The sequence below is a fragment of the Solanum stenotomum genome, chromosome 3, assembly GCF_019186545.1.
Source record: "Solanum stenotomum isolate F172 chromosome 3, ASM1918654v1, whole genome shotgun sequence".
NCBI classification, from domain to species: Eukaryota; Viridiplantae; Streptophyta; class Magnoliopsida; order Solanales; family Solanaceae; genus Solanum; species Solanum stenotomum.
The window spans coordinates 11231328-11253861 of NC_064284.1; the positions used below are offsets into that span (position 1 = coordinate 11231328).

Genomic DNA, 22534 nt, shown 5'->3' on the forward strand with positions numbered 1-22534 from the left:
TAGTATTGTCATTTTCTAGTGCGAGCTCTCCTTTTATAAGCACTCGTTCCTCTGCACTGCACGGGACAGTGGACACCAAGAATCAGAGTTCACTGCTGAAGAAGAAGAACACAAAAAGATGAAAAGATTTTTCCAACCAATTGAAAAAGATGGATCTTTTAAGAAACCCACTATTTCTTCTGTATCTTCATCGGAGAAAGATGGAGAACAAACAACAGAAACCATTTCTGAAAGTGCTGGTGACAACAAGAAAGAGCCAACAAAGTTCTTGACATGGAATGCTAATAGCTTTCTTCTTCGAATCAAGAACAACTGGACAGAGTTCACCAAGTTCATTGAGAATCTTGACCCTGATGTCATTGCCTTACAGGTTGTTCAATTATGCCTTCTTTTTTCTAGTAGCTTTGCTATTGTCATTCTGAATGTTGCCCTTGTCGATGAATCTTGATTTTAGGAAAAAATGGGTGTTCTATTTTTGGAAACTTTGATTGTTGATACTTCAAGAAATTTAGTAGTTAGGATTTTCCGGGGTTTCAACATATACTGTGTATACATAAAAAAAAAGAAAAAACTTTTAACAATGTTTAAACATTGTAATTTTCTGTGGAAGGGGTTTGGCCCTACTTGGCTCCGCCCATGTTTAAAAGGGTGCTAATTCTCTTTCTTTCATACGTTATTGTATGATCGTAGTCTATAGTTTCTAGGCTTTTTTATTTGAAACTGAAATCTAGTCTCTAGGCTTGATTTGTCTAAAAAGTGACTTTTTATTGTCAGTTCCTTCTCAATCCTTATGTCACTCTTGCTAATTTCTGCAACGCAGTGAATGTTGAGGGGAGAGGTTGAACTTAAGTCGAAGTGTTTCTGATCTTGATCACAGGAAATAAAAAACCTTTGGAAGCAAAGTGATAACACTATGGGAAGGAGTAAGTATTATAGGTCACAGATTTTAACAAGTTGGTAAATGCCAATTGCTGAAGTTGCTTCCTCATAAATTCTCTATAAATTGAAACCTTAGCCTCACTGACTTTATGAGGAGGGGGAAGGGGGGCTTGGAAGATTGGTCCGGTCCGAAAAGCTGAGCTTCTCTCACCTTCCCCCTCTTCCAGGGATATTTTATATAACAACAATGTGTCATAGTAATATGTAGTGGATAAGATCCATTATAGCTTAAAAAGTGTAAGATTGAGCATAAGATGAAAGGAAAAATCTGTTTTATAATGAGTTTTTTCAATGCCAGAATGCTATTTTATAATGAGTATTTTCAATGCCAAAATGATGTATTGTAATGAGTTTTTTCAATGCCTAATTTGCAATAAAATGGAGTAATCCCTTTATAAAAAAGCAGTCCAACAGTGAACAAAGGATAGGATGATCTTTGAGTAAGTGTTGCAAACTGGAAACAAGAGCTTGATGATACAAAGTTTGAAAACACAGAATACATAGAAGGACTATGCAAGAAGAAGCAAAAGCTAGAGTAAAGAAATTGAGCGTAGATATTTGAACAGAATAGAGATCAGTAAAAGATGGGCTGCAAATTCATCTCCCAAGAGTGTCAATTGCATATTATCTTCCTAGTGTCTACACTCTACATAACATATAAGTGGCTAATTGTTTGTCTTGTTCATATACAGTCGATTTCTTCATCTTCTCCATTGTCTTGTAAATAAGTAAACTATTTGCCACGGTATGGTGCTGATCTCTTCCAGATGTTGTAACCGATGCAATCAGCTAGAGTTTTGATGCTTTACTTAGATGTATTCCTTTTCCCAGAAGAGCTTTGGTTCTCGACTTTTACTTTCATTTTCACTGATAAACCTTACAGTCTAGTTGATGCCTTTTCTTCTCAACCCTTGTTGAAAAGGGGTAATGAAGAAAATAAATGAATCATTGAGGACTAGCCAACCTGACTATGGTTACACATTGATGAACATTCCTATTTTCTTATTCATATAGAGTAATGCTAGTATTTCAGTTTGATGTAAATTTTTGAAATCCATTCAGTTGAGGCAATCTACCAGTTGATATAGTAGACTTGTTTCTTGTACCTACTTTTTTTCATAGTACATCTCTCTTGTGCCCTGCCCAAGACACCTTTTCATCAACATTCATGCGACCTTCATACTAACTGCTGCTTGATTTTGCTTTAGCAAGAGGAAATATGACTGCTATAATTTCTGGATTAGTCCTTTATTTTCTAACTAATTTGTGATTGAGCCGTAGTTTTTATAGATGTTCTTATAATTGTTTATATCTGAATCCGAGGAAACGTCATGCTGGTCCTAGTCTTTTGGGGATGATCTTGTAACTTGTGTTTTCATGATTGTACCCTATATTATTGTTTAGTGGTGATATGGCTAGAAGAATAACTTATATGATCTCAAACTGTGGGTATCTTTTTACAGATTAAATAAAGTGGAATGAGTAGATTATGTTACACTGGAAATTGATTGTACACACTACACACGATTAAATAAATTTGTGAAGTTTCTAGTTGTCCTCTTATTTTGATTATATTACATCCTTATTTCATGTTATAATAAATATTTGTGGTTTAAGTTAGCTGGTGACTTCTTCTTTTTTTCACTCACTTCGTTTATTTTTTCCATCTTTTATTTTTTGAGATATACTTTTGAACTGTTGTTCTGAAATTCATTTGATTCTTGGAGGAAGTTATTTTGTATTGTTTATAATTGGTATGAATTCCAATCTAACTGTACGTTGGTGGTAGGAAGTAAGAATGCCAGCTGCTGGTTCCAAAGGCGCACCTAAGAACCCAAGAGAGTTAAAAGATGATACCAGTGCTTCACGTGAAGAAAAACTGGTAATACATTGCTGGTCATGTTACTAAAGTAATTTGGATGCAGCATCATATATATTTTGCACTATTGCTTATAATCCTAAAATCAATGCTTAATTGTTGGTTTCCTTAGAATATTTCCTTTCAACTTGTTTGCAGCAACTTTATGTGCCAGACAGGATTCCATTAGTTGATATTGAGAAAAATATTTCTCCACTTGTTGTGTAATAACGAGGTAGTGATACTTCTTAATTGGGTTTACTTTTCCCATTATGCAGGTGGTGACACGAGCCTTATCAAGTCCACCATTCAAAAATTATAATGTTTGGTGGTCTCTTTCTGACTCAAAATATGCTGGAACTGCATTATTCATCAAAAAGTGTTTTCAACCAAAGAAGGTCTCCTTTTCACTTGATGCAACAGGTGGCCCATAAGTAGATAATTATTTTTTTAAGTGATTTCATTTCCAAAGGGAAAATCATGATGAAGATGAGCAGCATTTATGTTTAGTACATTAAATACAAATATACAATAAAACCAGCTCTTGGTGCCCTAGGAGATTCACACAATGATGAAGCTTTTTTCCTTTAGGAGAAGCAATCTTTGTACTCTCCTGCCCGACTGACACCAGTGGAGGAGAAAAACAATTTATATCAATCAATTGCTACTTCAATTTGATCGGTGAATTTTTGGTTAATGGGATATTCTATCATTTTCTGTGGATGGCCAATCGTGATGTTAGGTCTGGTTTAGAGGAAGAAGCAAAAGAAACTTGGAAGCAGTTGCTGTTTGTTTCTCTAGTTGCAGAGGAATTTCAACTAGGCAATTTTCAAGTTCACCCTTTTTCCTTGCTAAAATTTGTCAGCCCAATGAGGATTACCTTCTACTCTTATTAGTTTTTTTTTTTAAAAAAACAAACTGAAAATTATAGAGATTGACAGGTCTTTGGTCGTCTTCTGCTAAAGTTTGACACCGTATTATGCAGCTGCTTGATAAGAATTTTTCCATTTAGCTAATAAAAAGATGTATACTTATTCTGTTTAGGTCTCATTGGAGTTTGCTTTAGAAGTATGTTCCTAGTCGCCATACACATTGTGAATTTGGCATCTTAAATAGACCTTCAAAGAAATGAAAGGCATTAATATTATGTACTTCAAGGACGTCATGTTCAACTTGATGTAATACTCTATTTGTGATGATAACTTTTTGAAAGTTTAGATACTGGAAAAGTATATTTTATTCATATTGTTTCTACAGTATTTATAAGAGAACAAGTAAAGACCAAATAAACTAATCAATCCCTAATCCTTAGGAAATCCTTGAATCAAGGGATTTCCTATAAACTATTTTCCTAGAATAATATATTCTAATCCCATATTCACAGGAGCAGATTCTAATCAAATCTGCCAGCTTTATTTGTGGAGCAGATTATAATCAAATCTGCCAGCTCAATGGTGGAGCAGATTATGACTAAATCTGCCTACTCATTCAACACTTTCCTTCTCCTTACCCTTATCAGAAAAGAAAAAAAAACACTCTTTCACCTTATCAACATAAGTTTTTTTTCCAATATAGGATCTTTATCATGTTTATGTTTGGAACTACTTGAAGGCAAAGTAGATATATATTGGTGTTTGTGTTAACTTCTAACAAGCTCCAGTCTTGAAAATGTGTCACCAATAGGAGTCATGCAGCTATATGCTAAATATTTCAGTTATTTTCAAAACAGACACTGACACTGACACTGACAACAATCTGACTTGTAGTTTGTCTCTCTCTGTCTCTCTTTCCTCTATTTGTTTTAATAAAAATGCTTGATTCAACTGGCTAATGTCGATAATAAACTTGAGAAGTGTTTGTATTCTTAGGTTCTAAGCATGAACCAGATGGTCGAGTTATTTTGGCTGAATTTGAGACATTCCGAATATTAAACACATACGTGCCAAACAATGGGTGGAAAGAAGAGGAATCTTCATTTCTGAGGAGAAGAAAATGGGATAAAAGAATGCTAGAGTTTGTTCTCGCAACTTCAGATAAACCCCTTATTTGGTGTGGTGATCTTAATGTAAGGTACAGCTCTGTTTGATTTTTATATTTCACTTTAGTTTGTGTTTTTAAGTACTGGACTACATAATTATTTTTCTTTTACTTTTTTTCCTTTTCTCGTTCTTTTTTGTCTCCCTTTATGTTATCTTTGAAAAAGTGAGGATTGTTGCATTGCTAACAAATTATCATGAATACTTTTTGAATCTTGTTCAAAGGATGAGTTGTTTCTTGATGTTATAAAACTACACAGCTGTAAAGTCATAATGTTTCTGATCTTGCAGTTTCATTACTTCTGAATTTTGACAGTAAAAAATGACTGCACATCATACATTTGAAACTTGTTCAGGAAATTTCTATGATACTCATCCTTTTTCTTAAATGTCTTCCCTGCAGTCATGAGGATATTGATGTTAGTCATCCAGAATTTTTCAGTGCAGCCAAGCTCAATGGTTACACTCCACCGAACAAAGAGGTAATATGCTATCATGACAACAATATTTCTCTATTGTCAATCAACATGCATATACTAAATACTACAAAGACTTCATCATTGTGGTGCGTCTATATCCCCTTTCCTCCTGAAGACTGTCCGGTGTCTTCAACCATGTGACTGGGATTCTTTTTCTTTTCCCCCATTGGGCTTGCAAGTCCTTGCTCTGAATTGCTAAGCTATTTTCTTAACCTAGTGTTATTGGTGGGGACCCATGTCTGTTTGCATGGTTGAAGGAATAGAAGTGAATATCGTTAAGCTGACGATATTCACTTCAATTCCTTCAATCATCCCACACAGATATGGTTTTCTTTATAAAAAAGTGAATATCGTTAAAGCTCAATTGTGATTATGCCCACTACCTTTGCAGTATATATGTGTTTGCTAATGTTTATGGAGGCAGAATAAAAGTGTTTTTGGGGATTGGAGGGCCACAGTAATTTGATTGGAAGTGAGAGAGCAGAGTGTACAGCCCTAACATGTCAAGAGTTTGTTTATAGTTGTGTCTCTTGTCACAGTCAACAAGGTTGAGATTTCTAGCAAAGGCAAAGCTCCAGGTGAACTGACCCCTGGCAAACAAGTTTAATATACTAAGGCACTTTAGAGAACCACATCGAAGGAACTTGGAAAAATGACCCTGTAACCTGGAGAGAGGGGATTTTCTCACTAATAACCCGATAACTCCAATAATCACAATTGAATCAAAAAGGGCCTGTAGTATCTCTGGAAGAAAAAAAAAGGTTCTTGTAAAACATTTTTTTTTTAATTCTCAAAAAAACATTTTTACTCAAGAAAAATGCTTGTGAAGAACCATTGCTCTTATAAAAAAACGCTTTCTGTTTCTTTTCTGAAAATATAATCACCAGAAATACCACTAAAAGATAATCTCTTGTGTGTCTAATATTTGTTACTTTTCAGTTGCTTGTATAAACAATATTACCACGAGGTGGTCGTGAAAAAAGCAATACAACCACTACTCCACTAGTAATTTCAGCTGTGACCTTCGGTATGAGTATCCCATGATTATTATTTTTTTGATTGTTAAACAATATCATATATAAACAAGATGACTACACAAGTTGTATTATAACTGATAGGAAGACCTAAAAAGCGTTGTCAATTTAATTTAAAACATCAAAGATAACTCTTCTTCTTCTATGTATTCTTGTTCACACCAAAAATAATAAAGGACTAAGCATGTCATCTTTAACTTCTGTATTGAGTTCCCTTTATCTTCAAAGCATCTCTGATTCCTTCTATGAAGTCCACCAAATACATGCTGGGGCAATCCTCCATCTCGCTTTCTGACTGGATAGTCCTCCTTTTCTGTTCCAACTTATAAGAACAATTATGCTCTACTTGATGCCTCTCAGATTATTGAAAATTCTCCATAGCTGGTCTGCGCATTTACAGTGTAAAAAGAGATGGTTGATTGTCTCTGTTTGCTCTCCACGTAAATACATCTGGAGCATAGTTGAGATCCTCTCCTTACTAGGTTATCCCGTGTTAGGATAGCCCTGTTTGCCATTAACCATACAAAGAAGTTTACTTTGTAGGGCATCTTTACATTCCATATCAACTCCATGGCCAGCAGTCCACCTGGTTGTTTGATCTGTTAAAATCTCTATAAGCTGATTTTACTGAGAATCTTCCTTGGCTGTCCCCTTTCCACACCATGCAGTCTACACTATCAATCAATCCCTCTAAGGTATTTAGGAACTCTGTCGTTCTACCGATCTCCGAATCATTTAGGAGCCTTCTAAAGCTGAAATTCCACCCATTGTGTGACCACATTTCTTCCACAGTAGCTTCTTGATTCTGGTATAGATTGTAAATATCAGGATAACTTTGCTTCATTGGACATTGACCTATCCAACTATTTTCCCAGGAGGATTCTTTTCTTCCAATTCCTACCTTTAAACTGGATCTGTTGAGAATAATTGGCCATAATTTCCTGATGGTTCTCCATGCACAAAACCCATATGGATTATTCACTGGTTTCGTAGTCCGCTTGTTTTCCTCCCATATTTGTCTTTGATTACATCCACCCATAGAGAGATCTCTTCTGTGGCAAGTCTCCAATTCCACTTGCTTAGTAGGCTCTGATTTTGGGCTTTGAGGTTGCATATACCCAGCGTCCTTCCTTCTTACTGTCAATTAAAATTCCTATTTCACCAGGTGTATCTTCTTCTTCTCTGAGTTTCCCTCCCAGAGGAAATTTCCTCTCATGGCATTGATCCTCTTGGCTACACTTACGGGCATAGGAAATAAGGAAATCATGTATGTGGAAATAACCCATGATTTTAGATGGATAGAATGTTTGCGAGACAGAAGTCTTACTGAAAAATCAGCATACCTGCCAGTCTGAAAGGGTTTTACTCCTATTGTTCTGTCGTGGTGCTGTGCTAATATTCTGTATTATGGAAAATTGGAAGTTTTCAACTTTTCATGCAACATCTGCTTATGTTTCCTGAATTTGCTTTCGTACTTGGCTGTTCCTCCTGCTATGTTGGATAAAAGTTTATAGGGTATGTTCCAATAGTCCTGGGTGAGATCGAAGCAGGACCTAGAATAATTTAAATTGCAATCATCTTGTGGTTATGTCTTAACATCCTGACTTTAAGTTATCATGCAGGATTGTGGTCAACCTGGATTTACCCTGGCTGAAAGGAGGAGGTTTGGTGCCATATTAAAAGAGTATGTAATTCTATTCATACTACTGAATTGCTTAAATATGTCATATATGATTGTGCAACATGAAGATAATGATTTATTGTTACACTATGTGAAATGACTAATAGCTTCTACCAATCCACTTTTTCGTTTATGGAAAGTGGTTATCACTTCTTAGGGATTGTATATTCACTTTTCTGTTGGAATATTTGTAACATTGTGACAATAAATCTGCAATTCTTTTTCTCCTTTCGTTCTTTGCTGATGCTCTAGACATAACTAGTGTTTCTTTTAGTACTACCAGTTTATCAAATGTAACAAATCTTTCAAGAAATGTTTTAAAAATTTCATCTCAACTGAAACTAGGGCATTAGAGAAGACTCAAGAAAACTGAGTATTTTTTCTTTGGCAGGGAACTAGATCTGGCTGTCTGATCTATGTTCTGTGTTCAGCTTTCATTTTTAGAAGCAAGTCAATTGAGTACCCTGTTTTGATAAGGGAGTTTGCTCTACCTCTCTGATCACCCTTTCATTTCCCCTTTTTTCTTTAAAAAAAATTGTTTTTTTCTTTGGGGCTCACTAGCATCTATCACCTCCTTCTGTCTATTGCAGATGTTGAACTATTAGCGTTTATGAATTTATAATCTAACCACCGATCTAAATTAAATGTAAATGATGGATTGATGGTTAGTGTTAGAAGCTAAGTTGCTCTGACTTTCGGTGTTGCACCCGTTTCGACACGACGTGGTGTGGATGTGGGATCCATACCGGATTTGGTCAACCAATTTTGGGTACTTTGAGCAAAATAGAGAAGATAAAAACAAAATCTAGGGTGAAACTGATGAAAACGGAATCGCTTGTATGTAGAAATTTCTATGTTAGTCCTTTTCTTTTTATCTCATTTTGGAATTCTCCTCTTGATTAACATTTTCTCCTCGGAATACCTTATAAGTTTTCCACATAACGTCTCATAATTTAGACATATAACTCTATTTCTATACCAATCTCCTCACCCGTATCCGTACCCCCAAATCTTAAAATTTAGATCATGAAGGATCCGGCCTCCAAATCCACACCCTTATCGGACACCCAGTTGAGAAGCATGTATGAAGCTCACATGATTGCATAATATTGTTCAAAATCTTGTGTGGTTATGTGGTGTAAGGCTGTAAGCTGATGGAAGATTAATTTGAGAAGAAATGAAATTTTCCATTGGATAAAACCTGTGTAATCTCATTCCATTGTCTGGTTAAGTACTGTTATGTGATATTCCTATTTCTCAGAGGAAAGCTAGTGGATGCATATAGATTTCTTCACAAGGACACGGACATGGAATGTGGCTTCTCGTGGTCGGGAAATCCTGTTGGGAAGTAAGTGATTTACTGTACTGTATTCGTAAGTGCTTCCATGGGAACATGTTCTAGTTAAAGTAGTACTTTGTTTTACCACCATGTTATTCGTTCTTATTCTTTGGTCCTCTATAGGAACTGATGGTTCCGATGATAACATTACTTGCAGGTATCGCGGGAAAAGGATGAGAATAGATTACTTTATTGTATCTGAGAAAATGAAAGACAGGATTATTTCATGCGAGATGCATGGACGAGGGATTGAATTGGATGGTAAGTTAATCTCAAAATGAAACAATACATGAACCTAACAGCTGCCAAGAAATTGTCAAAAAGAAGTAAATTTGTGACCTCAAAACGTTTACTAATATTCTATGATCATCATAATTGTTACACTAGCAGATTTCACTTCATTTTTCATTTTTAGGATCTCATCCTTCCTACTATAAACCAGTAGCATTTGTTTGTGTGTGATATGAAGTCTCACTAACGTTAGCATCTTTCACGTATGCAGCTGGTGTTATTGTCGTTAACTGTGTGTTTTTCTACTTCATGCCTGTTATTTTGCCGCGTATCTAAAGCTTAATATGTTGTATGAATGGTAGGTTTCTATGGGAGTGACCATTGTCCAGTATCCCTTGAACTCTCTGTGAAGGATGATGCAGATACCAAACAAGGTTGAAATGATTATGTTTAGACCCTAGTGCTTAGTACTATATATTTCATGCTAAAACACTACTTGCCGATCTTCCTTTTTTTTTTTTTGAACCCCAGCATAGCATAACCCGCATTCACTATAACCTCTGCCCTTCGGGTGAGCACTTTGTGGCAAGGTTTGGAACACTGATCTTATTAGGGGTAAACCCCCAATGTGTAACGTGCTGATCTTATTAGGGGTAATTTTCTAGCCCAACTCCTAATCCCCTAGTTTAAGCCTAATTATTTCAGTTCTTGGTTTCTTGTCAATATGGACACATTTTCCTATTAATTTAATGACAAGATTTGGAACACTGATAATGATGGTTTTGTCTTTTTTAGTGTGAAAATTTCTTGTTTTTCTTCCTTCCAAATTTACAGACTAGAAGCGTTACAAAAAATACTCATACTTACAATTTTTATAATTAAAAAAACATTTTTTTATAGGGAAAAGCCAAAGCCAAAGAAGTTTTGTCACTGTATGTTAGCTTAGAACCTTTCCTATTCTTAGTTTTTTTTTTTGTTAATTTGTTCATTTTGTTTTTATTTTTATTCTAAGTGGAGGTCCAGGTTATCATTAAGTAATCAAGGTTAGGACATCATTGATGATTAGAAACAATATATTAAACCTAATATTGATGACTAGATAAACCACATATTGTCATTTTAAAACCCAATACAATAAACTCTTGTCGTCCGACTCTCTCTCAGACTCTGCATGTAGAGGGTACTTACTTTACCTAAGGCTACTTTTTTTTAAGGATAACATTATATCAAGTTGATAATCTTTTTAGTCACAAAGAAGAAGAAAAAAAACTTTTTAGATTTCATGGCAAGTCCAACTTGAGTATCCAAAAAAAAAATCAAAGAAAAAAAAAACAGAAGTGGAAACTTCATAGATTTTTGCCACAATTTCAGGTGATTTACTGTTTTTGACATTCATGATTATTATTTTTGTCATTAATTTCGACTTCAAATATCATTTAAATAATTAATTAGAGAAACCTAAACGTATTTGGTTATAATTTCCTCTGAGGGGGAATATATTCATTGATTTAAAGAACCAATTACTTTGCTCTTTTGGCCACCAAAATAAGCATATTAGCTTGATACCCACTTCCCCAATTAATTGATTAATACCAAATCAATGAATTATAAGATATATGTCATTTATGTACGTATTTACCGCTTAATTATGAGTAAGTAATATGTATTCTCATTATTAAAGTTAAATTTTTTAATTGGATATAAACACTAAAGATGAATATTTACGACAATAAACAAATGGTTTTTAATGTATACGTAATACAAATTTTATGTTATTGTGCAATTTGCACGCACTATTCATTAGCTACGTCACCATTTTTGTTTTTTTGTTTAAATAGATGCTTATATATATAAAAATAAATTAAGGTTAAAAACAATATTTATTCCTCGAGGTTAAAAATTTAAAGGTCGTAAATTTCTATAGTTGCGTGTTTGACCTTTCTTAAGTTCCATAAAAGAAAATTTATTTATGCCGTTTGCCAACCAAAAAACAAAAATCTCTTTTTTTTAATAATGATGTCATTTGCTTCAATATTCTTTTAATTACTATAGTTACATATTTTGTTTTAAAAAAAATAAAATATTACATAACAATAAAAGATCGATTCCGTGTTAATGAAATATTATTATAAATAATAATTGTTACAAAAAAAGGTTTCATTATATAACAATATTATCTACTTTTATTATTATAGAGATAACTCAACTAAATATCATGTTCTTAAATAATATTTTCAATTTTTTTTAATTCAGTGAAAAATATCCTATTAAACCAATTGTCTTTTTCCTCAAAAAGTATGAATAGTAAACAAGCGGCCAGTAAAACGCAGTATGCTAGTATTGCCACACTTAAGAGTGATGATTTATGATATAAAATATACTAATTATTTGATAATTACTAGAATATCTTCAAACTCAATGAGGCAACAAGCCAGTAATTATTGGTCTCCTTAAATCGTGAAGATGGTCAAATTTATTTATTTATTTTTAGTTAGGGGTAGAGGAAAAGAAAAATGAAGATTTGAAAGGTGAAGAATCGAACGAGGTGAAAATTCAGATATTTTATCAATTAAATTATTAAGATTTTTGAAGATGGTTAATTTTTGTTCCTAAAAGTTGAGCGTTTATGTTGTTTTGTTATATATTAGGTCTAATTTTAACTCACAATTAAAAAAAATATTTCATTTTTCCTTTTTAACTTCTAAAGAAGCTCCAATTTAAAGTATCATAGAAAGTAATTTTTAATAAAAGGTATATTATGACACGTGGAATTTATTTATTTTACGTGAGAGCTCAATTTATTAAAAGGACAAATAAATCGGTCAACTAGTCTCGAAAGTGAAGTCTTTTTATGATTTTGAAATCCCTTTGATTAAATAGCAAGTCGATAGTTTCATAAGTCAAATAGGCGCGTGAGGCGAGAGTGGATGTGAACCCAATGAAAAGTCTAACAATTTTAATGAAAAATATTTTTAACGGTAACTAAAAATTTTGAAACGTAGGAACTTATTCATTTTACTCGAGAGCTCAATTAATAAAAAAAGGTAAATAAATTTGCTAATCAGTCCCAAAAGATATGTCTTTCTTTATGATTCTGAAATATCTTTGATTAAAAAGCAAGTCTATCATCTCTCACAAGTCAAACAGGTGCGTGAGCCAAGAGTAGATGTGAACTCAGTGGAAAGTCTAATGATTTTAATGAAAAGTGATTTCCAACGGTAGCTAAATATTTTGACATGTGGAAACTTATTCATTTTACGTTGAAGCTCCGATAATGAAAAGGATAAACCGACAAGTCTAAAAGTGAACCTAAACTAAAAATAAAATAAAATAAAGCAATTTCGAATAGTAAAGCTATAATTTTAGGCAAGTTATATATTTAGTTGATCGATCTAAAATTATATTTGCTGACTATTATTTTGATAGAAGTCGGATAGTTATAGGAGTGTTGTTAGATTGGCAAAAGAGTGAATATAGTGAAACCACAGTGTCATTTTCAAGAGTTAGCTGTAGAAACACAAATAAAAAACCCACTCACAATTTATTTGTTTTACTTCTCTCCCCTGCTCTGCCCCTATCCTCTGTTTTTTTCTTTTTTGGCACAAAGAACAGAGGAGAAATAGCTCTAACTGCTAGTATAAAAATTACTTCTCTCTGCTATAAATACCAAAGAGAAAAATGGGAGAATAGAGAATCTCAACACCTATTTCTCTCTCTTCTTTCTCTCTCTGTGTCTTTATCCTCCTTCCACAATGTTTTTTCTCTTGTAGATCTTACTGATATATGTGCTTTGGGTATACCAAAAAATAAATTACTAATTATTTGATTAATGGCAGAGGCAAGTGGTAACATTGAGGTATTTTCATGGTTGAAAACCCTACCAGTGGCACCAGAGTATCATCCAACCCTAGAAGAATTCCAAGATCCCATTGCTTACATTTTCAAGATCGAAAAGGAAGCTTCTAAGTATGGAATTTGCAAAATTGTACCTCCAGTACCTGAACCACCGAAGAAGACTGCTCTTGCTAACCTAAACCGGTCACTGTCAGCTCGGGCCGGTTCTAATGGCCCAACATTTACTACTAGGCAGCAGCAGATCGGGTTTTGCCCAAGGAAGCACCGACCCGTTAAGAAACCCGTTTGGCAAAGCGGAGAAACCTATACGGTTCAGCAATTTCAGGCTAAAGCTAAAGCCTTTGAGAAGAATTACTTGAGAAAGAATTCCAAGAGAGCATTGACACCTCTTGAAGTTGAAACCCTTTATTGGAAAGCCACTGTGGATAAACCCTTTTCGGTGGAGTATGCAAATGACATGCCAGGTTCTGCATTTGCGCCAAAGAAGACTTCTTTGGCAGCAGGGGGTATTGGGGAAGTGAGTACTCTGGCGGATACAGAGTGGAATATGAGAGGAGTGTCAAGGTCAAAAGGGTCTTTACTGAAGTTCATGAAAGAGGAGATCCCAGGGGTAACTTCCCCTATGGTGTATCTTGCCATGATGTTTAGTTGGTTTGCTTGGCATGTTGAGGATCATGACTTGCATAGCTTGAATTACCTGCATATGGGTTCTGGGAAGACTTGGTATGGTGTGCCCAGGGATGCAGCTGTGGCATTTGAAGAGGTGATCAGGGTCCAAGGTTATGCAGGAGAAACTAATCCTCTTGGTGAGTCTAATTGGCACTCTTAGTATGCGAAAGTATTGATATTTGCTCAAGTGTTGGTCCTGTTTTCTGTCATCTGTACCTTTAATTATGAGAAGCAATATAAGTCATTACCCTTCTTCTGTTTAGTTGTTTGCCAGCAGTGGATTATGCAAAATTGAACTAAATATGGGGGGCTTCTTCTACTCTTGGCCAGTCTATGAACCAACAAATTTCCCCAACTCTGTCTCTTTTTGCAGTTCACTGCAAAAGAATACAATGCTCTGTTTACCAATGTCCAGGGATATAATTCTCTGTTAAGTTGTACATGGTTATTCTTAAACAAGTACTTTGTTCTGCAACAAGTTTGATCACTTTGTTGCTTTTTGATGATTGACCTCAGTTGTGTTTAGATTAATTCTAGTTATATATTCGTCACATTACATCTTTAACTAGTATACACAGTGAGCTTGAACTATATGGTTTTGTATTTTCTTTCAGTTACCTTTGCTACACTTGGGGAGAAGACCACAGTCATGTCACCTGAAGTACTGCTTAGTGCTGGTATTCCTTGCTGCAGGTGAAATACTGGTGTTGCAATTTCCGTTTTTGTGTTATTGGTGATCTACAAATTAATATTGTTGGAATTGTGATGGCCTCTGGGTTTTAATTGCTTCTTGTTTTGTGTACATAGAGGATATTTTTTGTAAGCTTTTAAGCTGAATGGGTATAGGTTTCATGACAGAGAACTAATGTGGAATAAGAGTGAGCCAGAAAATGTATTTTCTGCTGGAGAAGACACTTATATGGGAACCATAAGTTGCTGGTTTTGGGGGAAAACTGTCAATAGCATTTCAACTATAGAGTGGCTAATAGCTTTGTCATATCTGACATATTAAGGATTGCTTTTCAAGCCTTCTAATTGTTTTCCCAATAAACACTATTAGATGAATGTAGATACATCAACTTTGTGGATGCATGATATATTATTATATTTCTCTGGTGACAAGACACCATTTCAAGTCCTGACTGTCCTATTTGAATTCAGGCTGGTGCAAAATGCTGGAGAGTTTGTTGTTACCTTTCCACGAGCCTATCACTCAGGGTTTAGTCATGGTAAGACAGTTTTGTTAAATGTAATTATATATTGGATCTATTTGTTCCTCTGTAGTTGTTGTGAAGGAAGATGATGACAATTTTTGGGCTTTGTACAATTTTAAAATTTAGGATTTAATTGCGGGGAGGCTTCTAATATTGCTACTCCTGAGTGGTTGAGAGTCGCAAAAGATGCTGCAATCCGTAGAGCATCAACTAATTGTCCTCCAATGGTGTCACATTTCCAGTTGCTTTATGATCTAGCACTTTCACTGTGTTCAAGGTTTGTTTTCTTGCCATAGGTAAATTTGATTATGCTATTGTTCCTGAATTATTGGAACCTTAAGGTAAATTATAATAGACTTCCTATAGACCTTTCGCAGGCTTCGCTTCGTAACACTAATTCTCTTGTGGTTTTTGATATTATGCTTACCTTCTTTATTTTGCTATACTGCTTTGTTTGTGACAATTCTTTAACCCATTTATTATTGATGTAAAAGATTAACAATTTGACTAATTAATAGATTCCTTTGTTTAATGAATTCGATTAACATCTTTTTATAAAGAAATCATTTAAAAAAAATTGGTGGTTTGAATTGCTGGAATTATTATAATAAACAGGTTATAACAACTTCTGAATTACACAAAAAAGGAAGTAAACAAGGAATGAAAGAAATAATAGAATATACCTGAAATGAAGAAGGCTTCCTATGGAATAAGAAAGGAAACACACTACAGAATACCCCAAAGGCTTCCTATGGAATAAGAAAGGAAACACACTACAGAATACCCCAATTTCATTTCAAACATAAAGTAATGGGTTTTGGAAAGAGGCTTGATGAGGAAGGAAGAAGAACGAAGAATTAGCGTTCGAACTTCCGAATTCCTATGACCAGAACTTGTGTTTTAGTAAATTAAATATATGAAAATAATTGATGTTGGAAATTGAAGAAGAGAATAGTGCATAGCGAAAAGTACAACAACGGCCTTGCTCTTGAGTCTAATGAGGGTTTGGTTAAATCCTCATGGGACAATACACTTTTCCTCTCCTAAGTTTCCAAGAGAGAGACATAGAGAGCAAAAGGATGGGTGATTATGACAGTCATTTTCCCTGTTCTGTTCTTTTCTTTTACAGCAAAAGCAACTTACTTTTCTCGGGTTCAGTTGCCTTGGTTCGACTAAAATAACGATGGTGGTTTGGATTTGCCAAATTTTAAAAAGATGTTTATAAAATTAATTAAACAAAGAGTATATTAGTAAGGGCAAATTAGGCAAACAATAGAATTTTCACATTAATGCTAAATGAATTAAAACAAAAACTACTACGCCTCAGTCCCAAAAAAGTGTTACAAAGAAATACAAACAAGGAAGGTACATGTAGTATTGTAAACCGCAAGAAAAGTTAGTGTTACGAAGTGAAACCCGAGGGGAGGTCTCTGAACTTTTCTCAAAGAAAAAATAGATTACTAGTATAAATACATTCTATTTGTCAAGCCTTTTGGAAGGAGATATAAGGAAGATGGCTGACATAGAAATTTGTCTATACACGCTATTCCATTTTCTTCAATTTCACCTTAGTTTTTTTTTTTTTTTAATTACATAAATTATAGGTATATGTTTTGAATTTCTCTGTTGATTTTGGTCAAAATACCCAAAATTAATTGATCAAATCAGGTACAAATCCCACACCCACGTTGTGGTGACACGGGTGCGGCACCGAAATTGAAGAGTCCGAGCAACTTAGATATTTTGAAGTAATGGATCTCCCATTCTTTTGAAGTAGTTACCCTATGCCCATGTCCGACAATATTTTTAAAAATGTTTGACCTAATGCTTATTAGATCACCTTAGTCCTTAAAAGATTAGGAATTTATTGCAGTAATTTTACTTTTTTGACCTTTTATTTATTTAGTTTTTTAACAGTGACATTGTATTGTGATGGTTATTTTATGAGACCACATGTTTAATGTTCCTACCAATCTATGCAAGGAAATTAGACCCCTTTAAGGAAGCTGATCAATGCAGTTCTGTCATATGCCGATCCTTCTTTTCTGCTTTAGTGTATTATAAAGAGGTTTGGGAGTGTGGATGGACAATGATTAATGATAGTTTCGGGTATTGTGCGGAGTGACTGTGTCTTACTCTCAGTTTTTTTCTGAGGTTACCGGATTTAAGGGTGTTCTCCCACTCCTGCTGCATTACATTTCTTCTTGTCATTGCTGCTGTTTCTTTCTGTAGCATAATCTCCTATAGTATAAGGAAACCATCAAAAGACTGGATCCTTCCAGATAATGTTATCTTTGTACATACAGTTGCAAAGAATGTTAAATTGAACTTGATAAATAGTAAGTTTTGCATTCCTGCATCTAGAGGGTCACACGGACTGATTATATATCTTTTTGATTAAATCGCTGCTTCACTTGATTTATGGTGGTTTAAACCTATTGAATATGTTTGACAATCTCTTTAGAACATCATGTATGTTAGGTAAGGGTCTCTGTGTTGGTTTCTTTAGCATCTTTAATCTTCTACTGCAGAGTACCAAAGAACATTAGAATAGAACCAAGGAGTTCTCGCCTGAAGGACAAGAAAAAGAGTGAAGGAGATATGTTGGTCAAAGAACTATTTGTTGAGGATTTGAACTCTAACAACTATCTTCTTCACATTCTTGGAGAAGGATCACCTGTTGTACTTCTCCCTCAAAACTCTACTGGGATTTCTATTTGCTCTAATTTAGTAGCTGGATCCCAGTCAAAGGTAAATTCCAGGTTGTTCCCCAGTTCATCCAGTTCAGATCATGAGGTGAAGAGTAAAAAAGGTTCCGCATATGATGATCTCAAACTAGGCAGGAAACAGGGGATGGAACAATTTGCAGGCATCTCTTTAGAGAAGGGAAAGTACTCTTCTTGGCACACTGGTAACAGACTGCCAGACTCTGGCAGAAAGGATGATGCCCAATCTTCTCCAGACACCGAAAGGGTGAACCTGGACACTGCAAGAGGAATGACTTACAAATGCGATACACTGTCGGAGCAAGGACTTTTTTCTTGTGCAACTTGTGGGATCCTATGTTATACGTGTGTGGCCATAATTCGACCAACAGAAGTAGCTGCTCATCATTTGATGTCATCTGATTATACTAATTTCCATGACTGGACAGGAAGTGTAAGTGGCGTAACTGCTACTGGTAGGGACCCAAATGCTGCAGAATCAGATTCCAGTTCTGGTATCTTCTCTATGAAATGATCTGTCGCAAATTATGCAATTCCTAATGTTTTAAATCCTGTCTTTTTTTTTTTACTCACATATCTGGTTGGCAGGACAAGTTATGGTTAAGCTTTATGTGTTGATTGCAGGACGGTTTGTTAAAAGGGCTCCTGCCTTGATTGATGTCCCAGTAGAGTCATCTGATCGAATTCAGAAATTGAATAATGGAAGTGTAGAAGGGTTTTCAAGGACCAAAGCACACAAAGAAACTTCTTCCCTCGGCCTGTTGGCTTTAGCTTATGCCAATTCGTCAGATTCTGATGAAGACGAGGTTGAAGCAGATATTCCTGTTGAAGCTTGTGAAAGCAGACATACAGATTCTGAGGATGAGGTTTTTCTCCGAGTTATTGATCCTTACGGAAACCACAGACAAAAAAGAGCTGTATCTCAAGGTAGAAACTGTCAAAAAATTGACAATTCCGTTCAGTTGGAGAATGAAAGTTACCCATCAGGGGAATCAAATACTTTGTTAGGTAGGTCAAGCCATCAACCAAGATCCCATCAAGTCGCTGCAAAGTGTATTTCCAATATAGGAGAAATAGCACAAAACAATGCTGTTGCTCCATTTGATCATGCACGTATGCAATTTACTTCAACATCTGATGAAGACTCTTTCAGAATACATGTATTCTGTCTCCAGCATGCTGTACAAGTAGAAGAACAGCTCCGTCGAATTGGTGGAGCACGTATTTCTCTTCTTTGTCATCCAGGTGAGCTCTAATTTGGTTTCTGACTAAACAGCTTACTCTTGCTGCAACAAGCTTTTCGTAAGGCAAGGCTATCCAATGTTCGTCTAGGGAGAAAAACAGAGTTTTGGTCCCAGTTGCACCTGAGTATTTATTAATAATTATCTGTTAAATGAGATAACTGATTTGTTTTCATATTTTTCAATCATGATTTTAATGATGATGTGTAACTGCTACTATTCTCTAGGAAAGAAAAGGTTACTGATAGACTTCATTAGGTAGTTTTGAGAAATATACAAGACTGTGTGACTGAAAACATCCAAGTGATTTATAATTGTACTCTGGCACCATGAAAGGTAAGATTGGGAGAAAAACTGCTTCTTATTTTATGTATTCATGTAGCGATAGTATTGGTATCACCCAATTATTCTGATCTTGTGGTTCAATCACTTGGTATGATTCTTTTGCATATCCTTGACACATCTTGAGATATTGGCAGACTATCCCAAGCTAGAAGCTCAAGCTAAACAAGTGGCTGAAGAGTTGGGGAGTGATCATTTCTGGAGAGAGATTTCATTCCGCGAGGCCACTAAAGATGATGAGGAAATGATACAATCAGCTTTGGAAATTGAAGAAGCTATACATGGCAATGGGGATTGGACTGTGAAATTAGACATCAACCTCTTCTACAGTGCCAATCTAAGCCGTTCTCCTCTCTATAGTAAGCAGATGCCTTATAACTTCATTATATACAATGCATTTGGTCGTAATTCTCCAGATAATACCCCAGAAAAATCAGAGTATACTGGGAGAGGGTCAGGGAAGCAGAGGAGAGCAATTGTTGCTGGGAAATGGTGTGGTAAAGTCTGGATGTCTAGTCAGGTTCATCCTCTGCTTGCTGAGAGGACTATTGATGAAGGACCAGAACAGAACAAAAGCATCTCAGCCCAGATTAAGATTGAGGTGAAGTCTGAGAGACCACGTGAAAGGACTCCGACTGGTAAAACTGTCGCTACAGCTTGCAAGACTGGAAAAAAGAGGAGTAGTACAGCAGTAAGTAGGAATGCTTCGAATGCTCAATTAATAATAGCAGATGATCATGATGATTCTTTACTTAGTAGTATTCTTCAGCAGCACCGGAAAACTAATCTTAGGAGTAAGAGGATTAAATATGAGACTCCTGAACCTCAAAAGGATGTTGATAAGAAGAAGATATTTGGCTCATTCATTGATGATGATCCAGATGGTGGGCCTAGCACCCGTCTGAGGAAAAGGATTCCAAAACCGAGCAACGAGTCGCCCGCCAAGTTGGTGAAGGCCAAACCAGCTCCAACTAAGCAGCACGAAAGCAAGAAAGGTCCCAAGGTCAAACTTCCTTCTGCAAATAGCAATGCAAAGAAAGAACCAGTAACGAAGGGTCCTAGAAGTAATATAGGTAAAAGGATGAGGGAGGAAGGAGAATATCATTGTGACTTGGAAGGGTGCAGTATGAGTTTTAGCTCAAAGCAGGAGCTTACATTGCATAAAAAGAATGTCTGTCCTGTGGAAGGGTGCAAGAAGAAGTTCTTCTCACACAAGTATTTGGTACAGCATCGACGGGTTCATATGGACGACCGTCCTCTGAAATGCCCTTGGAAGGGCTGCAAGATGACTTTTAAGTGGGCATGGGCTCGAACTGAACACATAAGAGTTCATACAGGTGCACGTCCTTATGCTTGCACTGAGACTGGCTGTGGCCAGACATTTCGTTTTGTGTCAGATTTCAGTCGTCACAAGAGGAAGACAGGTCACGTTTCGAAGAAGGGAAGAAGTTGACTACGGAAGCAAATTGTAATTTGACATGACTGATGGAACTGTCCAGTTAACAGACATAGGGGTAGGTGTAGGTTCAAGTTTCGTTTTGTAAGTCTCTCTTGGTACCAGATAACTCTCCTCAGTCAAGGTACCTCATTGGCCCCATTCATTGATTTGAAGTAGTTCAATTGCTTCAATCCTGTAAGAATTATTTCCAAAATCAAGGAATTTAACATTTGAAATTGAAATGTGGAAGTGGATTCTTCTATTTTTTTCATTCTCTCTTGTTCAGTTGCTGCAGGATTGGACTCTTGGTTATGCTCTTTTATTTTATGTGTTTCCTACTTTACTTTTGTGTTACAGATAGAGGGACTAAAAGTTCAATCTTATTTAGTGAAGTCCTAGCAACATCATCATACAATATTTACTTGTGGAACAGATCTAAACATGCTCATCTTCACCTAGAGTCTTAGACTAGATCAAAGAATTCAGTCATTAATTTTCTACATTTATAACCTTTTTTTCAGAATGCTCTGTCATGTTTTCTTAGTATTTTGCCATGATTTCTTCACTTCCGTTATTATTTTTTTGATTGTTTTTTCCTTGAGTCGAGTGTCTATCGAAAACATCTCTACCTCCCAAGGGGGTAAGATGTGTACTCTCTACCTTCCTCATATTCCACTTGTGGGATTATATTGAATGTATTGTGCACTAGATTAGCCGGTTTACTCTGAATATATCTACACCAGCTATTGATAACTTGCTAAACACCATTGAGTTTGATTTTTGGGATATTTAGTATCGTAGTCCATTAAAAATGTTATTTTATGATATTTTCAACCAAAGATTTTATTATAAAAGGAACACCAAATGATCTATAAAATAACATGAGATCTTCATAGATTTTTTTAAATTCAGATTGTAAGTGTGTACGAGAGATCATGTCCTCGATTTTCTTGCAACTCATTGTGTAAATGTGATTTTTCATCCACTACAGTGCTACACAGTATGTATATATATATATATATATATATATATATATATATATAACAAATAACAGCATGCTGTGCGATATGTGCAAAAAATGCCTTTCTTACCAATTGCCTCTCTGTAAAGTAGTTGAAGAATCTTTTTCATGTTTTAGGCCAATAAACTCATTAGTTGCAGTATGACAATTTTAAATGTAATATATATATACCAAGTCATATACGACTATTTTTAAGAAATTCCAAAGCCTTACTAAATGCTTAACATCTTAATGGATTCCATATTTATATCTGTATTTAAAGTAAAAAAACTCACTGATTGCACTTTTCATCAAAATGTGCTTCTATTGATCTCTCAATTAAGTTTATAAACCCAGAAGATAATAAAAGCGCTTAAAATTTATTTTAACTTAAAAACATTTAAAATAAGTCAATTCAAACAAATTCTTTAATAAGTACTCCCTCCAATTTG

At 35.2% G+C, this 22534-nt stretch overlaps 2 protein-coding genes across 2 annotated transcripts; both read left to right on the top strand.

Moving 5' to 3' along the window:
* Positions 1 to 68: 68 nt before the first annotated feature.
* LOC125860606 (DNA-(apurinic or apyrimidinic site) endonuclease) lies at positions 69 to 10353 on the top strand. The gene is made up of 9 exons (XM_049540603.1): positions 69 to 370; positions 2729 to 2821; positions 3076 to 3220; positions 4666 to 4867; positions 5237 to 5315; positions 7969 to 8030; positions 9289 to 9375; positions 9524 to 9627; positions 9960 to 10353. The coding sequence occupies exons 1-9, from the start codon at positions 119 to 121 to the stop codon at positions 10034 to 10036; spliced, it is 1101 nt and encodes a 366-aa protein (XP_049396560.1). The 5' UTR covers positions 69 to 118; the 3' UTR covers positions 10037 to 10353.
* Positions 10354 to 13154: 2801 nt separating this feature from the next.
* LOC125857669 (lysine-specific demethylase REF6) lies at positions 13155 to 21343 on the top strand. Its single transcript, XM_049537280.1, has 7 exons — positions 13155 to 14258; positions 14736 to 14814; positions 15283 to 15350; positions 15462 to 15612; positions 17867 to 18555; positions 18686 to 19306; positions 19782 to 21343. The coding sequence occupies exons 1-7, from the start codon at positions 13427 to 13429 to the stop codon at positions 21095 to 21097; spliced, it is 3756 nt and encodes a 1251-aa protein (XP_049393237.1). The 5' UTR covers positions 13155 to 13426; the 3' UTR covers positions 21098 to 21343.
* Positions 21344 to 22534: the final 1191 nt, after the last annotated feature.

Bases quoted from the DNA above. Each gene is read 5' to 3' on its own strand.
- LOC125860606 (XM_049540603.1), top strand. From the start codon at position 119: ATGAAAAGATTTTTCCAACCAATTGAAAAAGATGGATCTTTTAAGAAA. The intron at 2,822-3,075 runs GTAATACATTGC...CCCATTATGCAG, and splicing joins CTTCACGTGAAGAAAAACTG to GTGGTGACACGAGCCTTATC. The intron at 9,376-9,523 runs GTAAGTGATTTA...CATTACTTGCAG, and splicing joins TCGGGAAATCCTGTTGGGAA to GTATCGCGGGAAAAGGATGA.
- LOC125857669 (XM_049537280.1), top strand. From the start codon at position 13,427: ATGGCAGAGGCAAGTGGTAACATTGAGGTATTTTCATGGTTGAAAACC. The intron at 15,613-17,866 runs GTTTGTTTTCTT...CTTCTACTGCAG, and splicing joins GCACTTTCACTGTGTTCAAG to AGTACCAAAGAACATTAGAA. The intron at 18,556-18,685 runs GTATCTTCTCTA...TGTTGATTGCAG, and splicing joins AGAATCAGATTCCAGTTCTG to GACGGTTTGTTAAAAGGGCT.